General features: G+C 33.7%; 1 protein-coding gene across 3 annotated transcripts in view; it reads left to right on the plus strand.

Annotated features, from left to right (window-relative positions):
• The window catches only part of LOC106463451 (potassium voltage-gated channel subfamily H member 8-like), a 47390-nt gene extending 42835 nt beyond the window's left edge, over positions 1-4555 (plus strand). For all 3 annotated transcript variants that reach the window (XM_013923479.2, XM_022390944.1, XM_022390943.1), the window contains exons 13-15: positions 771-925; positions 3222-3343; positions 3721-4555. In XM_013923479.2, the coding sequence (XP_013778933.1) occupies positions 771-925; positions 3222-3343; positions 3721-4379 (936 nt within the window). In that variant the 3' untranslated portion in view covers positions 4380-4555. The remainder of the gene's footprint in view (positions 1-770; positions 926-3221; positions 3344-3720) is intronic.
• Positions 4556-6403: the final 1848 nt, after the last annotated feature.

The raw sequence follows: 6403 nt of genomic DNA on the forward strand, positions 1-6403 counted from the left end.
TATTAAATAAATTATAAATATATCAATTCATGTGAATATGACTGAAAAATTTCATTTTTTTTCTGAAGAGGTGGTGTCTACACGCTGTGTAGACACTTGGCAGTTGATACCTATCTTGTTCGATGAAATCTTAAAAGAAGGGCGATGCTCAGTAAATTATGAGAACGTGAAAACTGTCGCGGAATCACAATTCTCCTTTAAGAACATAACCACAAAAATGGTAGGTATAACATATTGTGACTAGTCTACGCGCAAACGTCGACACTTCATTATGAACCCCGTATGAATAGATTCGATTTACTTCTAAATTTACGTCATAGAAGTGTGTTGATTGTTCAATCAATGACTATAATAAAATTTGCGTAACTATCTTTGTTCATAAATGTCATATAAGCTACTTAATATATTTTTTTGTTTTATTTTTATTGAAATAAAAAGAAATACTTTCTCTAAATGTTTCCACTAACTTCCTGTAAATATTTCATGAGTAATTAAGCAACTTGGGGCAGACTAGTTTTCAGTTAGGTTGTAAAAGAGTATTTTTATATGTATTTTAGTATGAAATAACGCTTTCTCGAATGCTAAGTGGAAGAATTGTATGAAGTATTTAAATTAAATAGTTCTAAAATAGTCTAGAAAATTGTTGAAATTTATCAGTTTCATACAGTGCAGATTTTTAGATCTGAATTTAAAGTCGTGAATTTGTTATTTTTCTAAAAGTTTTGGAAGTATTAAAAAGATTTAAAGTATTTTGAACTTATTTTTCTTAGGAAGACATGACGAACGGAACTTGTTCCTTAGCCTTGCACTCAATATCAGAGGATGACGAGAATGACAGCAGCGACGATGCAGACCAAGTTTCACTACTCCTTTCCCCCACACTTTGTACACCAATAAAGACGGGAGTATCCCATTCTTTTCAAGGGTATGTTACAACCCGATTCTGTAGACAACGTGTGCTCAAAAAAACCTTTTGTAGGAATGAGTGTAATGTTCAAACTTTATTCATTATATGATAAAAATGTTTCAGTCTAAGCAAAAGCTGAGCAATTTACTTAAAGGAAACATGTGCCCACAGAAAATAATGGTCAAAAATATAGTTGGGAAAAGAACCTTACAACCTCACCTAAATAGCTTACCTTACACATTAATTAACGAACACAAATGAGCTACATGATGCATGTTTAAACATAATTGGTTTTATGTTCTCGACAGAATAACTTACAGGATACATTTTTGAACACAGATGGCCTTAACTACTCTCGACATAATAGTTTACTAGATGCCTAGTTGAGCACAACTGACCTTATAATTCACAGTAATAACTTACTAGTTATATGTAAGTGAATAGAAATGATCTTACAGGCTTTTGCCAGATTATCGTATCATGTAAAAGAAATAACTACCTCAGATCACAAATACATTTTTTTCTTCTAATTTTAAGGAAGAAGAAAGTATGATTTGTAATAAAGAATGAAGTATTATATGTAACAGACCATCATCTATACAACATAACAAGAATATGTTGTTTTTTCACGTAACAGAACTATACCATGTGGTAAATAATTGTTTGTTTGTTGAATGTTGCGTACACCTACTCGACGACTAACTGCGCTAGCCATTCCTAATTTAAAAGTAATAGACTAGAGGGAAGGCAAATAATCAACATCAACCACCGCCAACTCTTAGGCTACTCTTTACCAACGAATAGTGGGATTGACCGTCACATTATTATGACCTTACAGCTGAAAGGGTGAACATGTTCGGTGACGGGTTTAAACTCGCGAGCCGAGTTCTCTAACCACCGGGTCTATGTAGTAAAGAAACATGCAGTCTGTGCACCCACACGAAGCAAAGAAAACGTTTTCCATGTTAAAAAAGAATTGCTGCTTCTGTAACGTAGAGTAAGATGTTATAATGTGAGGGTCAATCCCACTATTCGTTGGTAAAAGAGTAACCCAAGAGTTGGCGGTAGGTGGTGATGACTAGCTGCCTTCCCTCTAGTCTTACATTGCTAAATTAGGGACTGCTAGCGCAGATAGCCCTCGTGTAGCTTTGCGCGAAAATTCAAAACAAACAAACAAACAATATAATATGGTTCACAAATTCAACTATATCATAGGATCGAATTGTGGTATTGCTGTTTACTCTCCTTACACACTTACGTGACATGAGTATAACTAAAAAATTCATTGTGCTAAGTATTGTATATCTTGTAAGGTACTACCAACTTAACTCTCTGATCTTTACCATATGTGTTATACTTAAACTCCGATTTCGTATTTTTCCATTCTACTAAATTTATACATATTTGCTACTTGTTAGTTATTACAATCAATATCCTAACCACCACATCACAACAACAAAAACTACCTATAATAAAAAATTAGAATGTAAGTCACCAATTTTTAGCAATAATTTCTACACCACATAACAAAGCATAATATACCACGTGAATTTCATGTAACAAAAAGGCATGGGTATACCATGTAATAAGTACTAATTACCAGATATAATAGAGAACGTGCTACTTTTTGCAATAAAACAGCAGTACTCCGGAGCGCCAATAAAAGTGTATATTCCATGCACCAACATATCAGCTGCCATGTGAACAAATGCAGCTACCCTTAACAATAAAAAGCGGCTATCCATGTTAAAGAAAGTATTAACCATCATAGCAAAGAAGCAGTTACATCACGAAGCAACGAAGTATTTACCTTATGTAGTAGCAGCAGAACCTTCTGCAGATTTATCCTACAACAAAATGGTATATAATACGTATAACAATGTAGTAGTTACATTACCTAACAAAGGAAAAATGTGTTGGATTGTTTGTTTGAAGTCAAGCACAAAGCTACACAATGGGCTATCTGTGCTTTGCCCACCGCGAGTATCGAAACCCGGTTTCTAGCGTTGTAAATCCACAGACATACTACTGTGCACTGTGGGGGCGGAAAGATGTGAAAAAGATGATACCCTTTAAAACAAAATACAGCTACTTTATTTAACAGTGTAACAATCGTCTTATCTAACAAAGTATCAAACAATTATTGCAGAAAAAAGTAAAAAATCTCATCATAAACATTCCAATCATCTAATGTATTCACAGTGGTTTAATCTTATGTGGTAACACTTACCTTAGAATTAGTTATGCAACATAAATAAAGTAACAACGAATGTATTTTCCTGAGTTAATCATTTTCTCTCTCTCTGTCTGCTAGAGATGAGATGCCTTGGGACTGCAGCTCTGATTTTGCCTTCCAACAAACTCGAAGTTCCATGGCTGAGCGAGCACCGCCGAATTATGATAAAGTTAGACCAGTAGCAACTCATCCTAATATTGGTAAGAAGGAATATGTTTAGTGTTATTTTAATATGTATTTTTTTTTATACAATGAACAAATGAGTTAATAAAGGTGTACGTTTTCTGCACGATAACAATCGTCTCATTTTCACAGACAACAAATTATACGTATAATATGTTGATTGTATCAGTTTCAAGGGACATATTTTTACTAAAGATTAATCAAATTTAACGAACATGTGAAACAAAAGATTGCTTTATGGTTTATATGTAATACTCTACGATGAGTGTAACTAACTTTAATATTTGTGTAGCGTTAGATAATACATGTTAAACGTTAGTTTAAAATTTGTGTGAAACCATATATAAAAGTGTAACAAGAAATAATGTAACGTATACATGTGGGAAACTTTTAGGTCGGACGTTGGAGCTTTATGAACTTCATGATGAGCTACAGATTGCCAGAAACAATTTGGGAAGGTTAGACGCACAGATGGAGTCTCTTACCAAGAGTGTGGTAACACTAAGTGATGACGTTCGAGTGACTCTGACTTTAGTTCGACAGCTCACTACTCACTCTAGAAGTGGTCCTCTCCACACCCATTATCAGGACTTCTCCCAGTACTACTATCTTTCTAAATCATTAATCCAGTCTTCATCACAACCGACTGGATTTTCAGTTTTTCAATCCTCAGTCGACCAGAAAACTCGACTTCGTGTCGTCTCCAAAACGACACAGACAGACCATTACCTACAGAACGACCTATCTAACGAAGGAAGGAAATACCAAGCTTCTCGTCCAAACTCCGGCTATCCCTCCAGCTCCTCTAACGACGACAAGGTCCGTTTATTAATTGGAAATGGCTTTTCTGTAACAAAGGACGATGACGGGAGTATATCTGACGATAGCGTATTCAGGAACTCTGGATTAATTAAGAACAATGGCTCGTCTTCCAAGAATGATGGTTTAAGTTTGGGAATCTTCAGTAATAACGGAGAAAAGTGGAACAGAGAACAGGTGATTAATGTCAATGAAAGATTTTCACCTCGAAGAACCCTCTCGACTGATCTCTGAGCTAAAAGTTGACTAACATTGAACAACTTTTGAGAAGTATACAGTAAATATATTGAAATTTTATAAACTGCCAAAGAGAAGAACATGACACTTCCATTGGTGACAAAAAAAAAAAAAATAGCCAGCCAGAAAAAGTTTCTCCAATTCGAGGGAATATACTTTCCAGTAAACTCATACATAACAAAAATACACAAATATTACTTAAACCTAGGCATTCGGGTTAATTACAGGTCTTTATCGGGATCACGAAACGAAACAGATAATTCCCGGTATATGAAAGAACGATACGAGTGAGATTCGAGCTAATTTTTCCTTCGTTGTATATTATTACAGTTAATTAGGCCTAACTTATAAATTCATCACAGAGAAGTTTCAACTTAGAATCAGAAAATGATAAATCTTCAGAAATTATTTAACTAATTAATTTCTAACTAGTGGTAAAAGTATTGTTTTGTACCTGGAGAACTATTATTTCTTAAACAGAAAATTCTCCCTTGTGAACGTCAGTTATTTGAGGACTATCGAAGAATATTTTGGAGTGTGAATCATAGGGAAAATTTCATTGAAATTAATAGTTTCGTAAGAACTTTAGGTTAAAATTAATTTTACGTATGCTTTGAATATATAATATTTATTTGTTTAAGCTATGAATATATTGTGTTTCACTGTATGGAATTTACCTGATGTACGTGTAGATGTTGCTTTACTTAGAAATAGATACACATTTCGAGTTTCATTATGTAAGACTTGGTAAAGGCGGTTATTGTTATGTTAGACTGAAGGATATTTCGGGTTTTAACTCAATTTATCTAAGCAATGTATTATAAATAGTAACTAGTTTGTAGTTCACTATATTAAATTTAGTTTACGATGTTATAATAATTACTAGCTGAATACCCGTCATATGACGGTAAATGGTGATTAATTGTACTTCTGAAAATTAAATCTAAATAAATGTTTGATGAACATGTTTTCTAAAAATTAATTATATTGTAGCTTCAATATATGCATAAAGAATGTTCATCCTTTTTGTAATATTTCACGAAAAAATGTTTACGTATATTTGTTCATATCCTGTAAGTGGTCCTTGATTATAATTTTGACTTATGTATGTTTTTATGTTATGTTCAACTGTTTCTTGCTAAATAAAGCCTTACAGATTGAACCATGCGAAAAAAAGTGGTTGTCGAAGAAATATTCCTACATAGTCAAATGTCTGACCCTGCTATTTATCAATTCTGATAGCAAAGGTAAAGAATTTGATGGTGAAGGGCAAATACACGAATATATACCTTTTAATAAAAAATGTGTATAGAATTTTTGAGTAACTTTTTAAAAATCTGTTACCTAAGTTGAAAAACATCGATAGTGATGTACTGTAGCGCTATCTGTTGGGTTGAAAAGATATTTAAGTTGTGTTTAGTACAGACAGACGCAAGTGTTTATATATAATATGATACGATCCCTGATTTAATGTATAAATGTATTTGTATTTTTCAGAATAATCGAAGATCTTACTATAAATATGATAATAAATATAAAATATTAAACATTAAAAACACACTGTAAAGGGATTTGAACTTGAGGTTTTATATTGTTACGTCTCTGTTCGTTAGTTGATTTTCCGTAAATTCGTTCCAATGAAACTTTAGCGACACAAATCCTTTCTTAAATAAAACTGGTTTATTCTTTCTGAATATAACTTTGCGATACACTTAATTTCAACAGTCGCGCTATAACAAACGTCTCACGAGCTCGACTTCAACAATACTCCGTTCAATTACACACTCTCTGAGTGCAGTTCAATTACTCATTACCTACACATTGCCCCGTCACGTTGTGACCATCTTATATATACCAGACTACCCCAATCTAGTAATCTCCCGACAATTCACGAAGGTTCGAGAAGGAAGTGGCGTGATACTAGTCACGTGACCTCGCTGACGCAACACTGCCGTTCATCTGCTTCATCAGGAAATGTCCTATCATCGGTAACAGTCACATCAGTGGTAGTAACTTCATCA

The sequence above is a fragment of the Limulus polyphemus genome, unplaced genomic scaffold (genome assembly GCF_000517525.1).
Source record: "Limulus polyphemus unplaced genomic scaffold, Limulus_polyphemus-2.1.2 Scaffold1411, whole genome shotgun sequence".
NCBI lineage: Eukaryota > Metazoa > Arthropoda > Merostomata > Xiphosura > Limulidae > Limulus > Limulus polyphemus.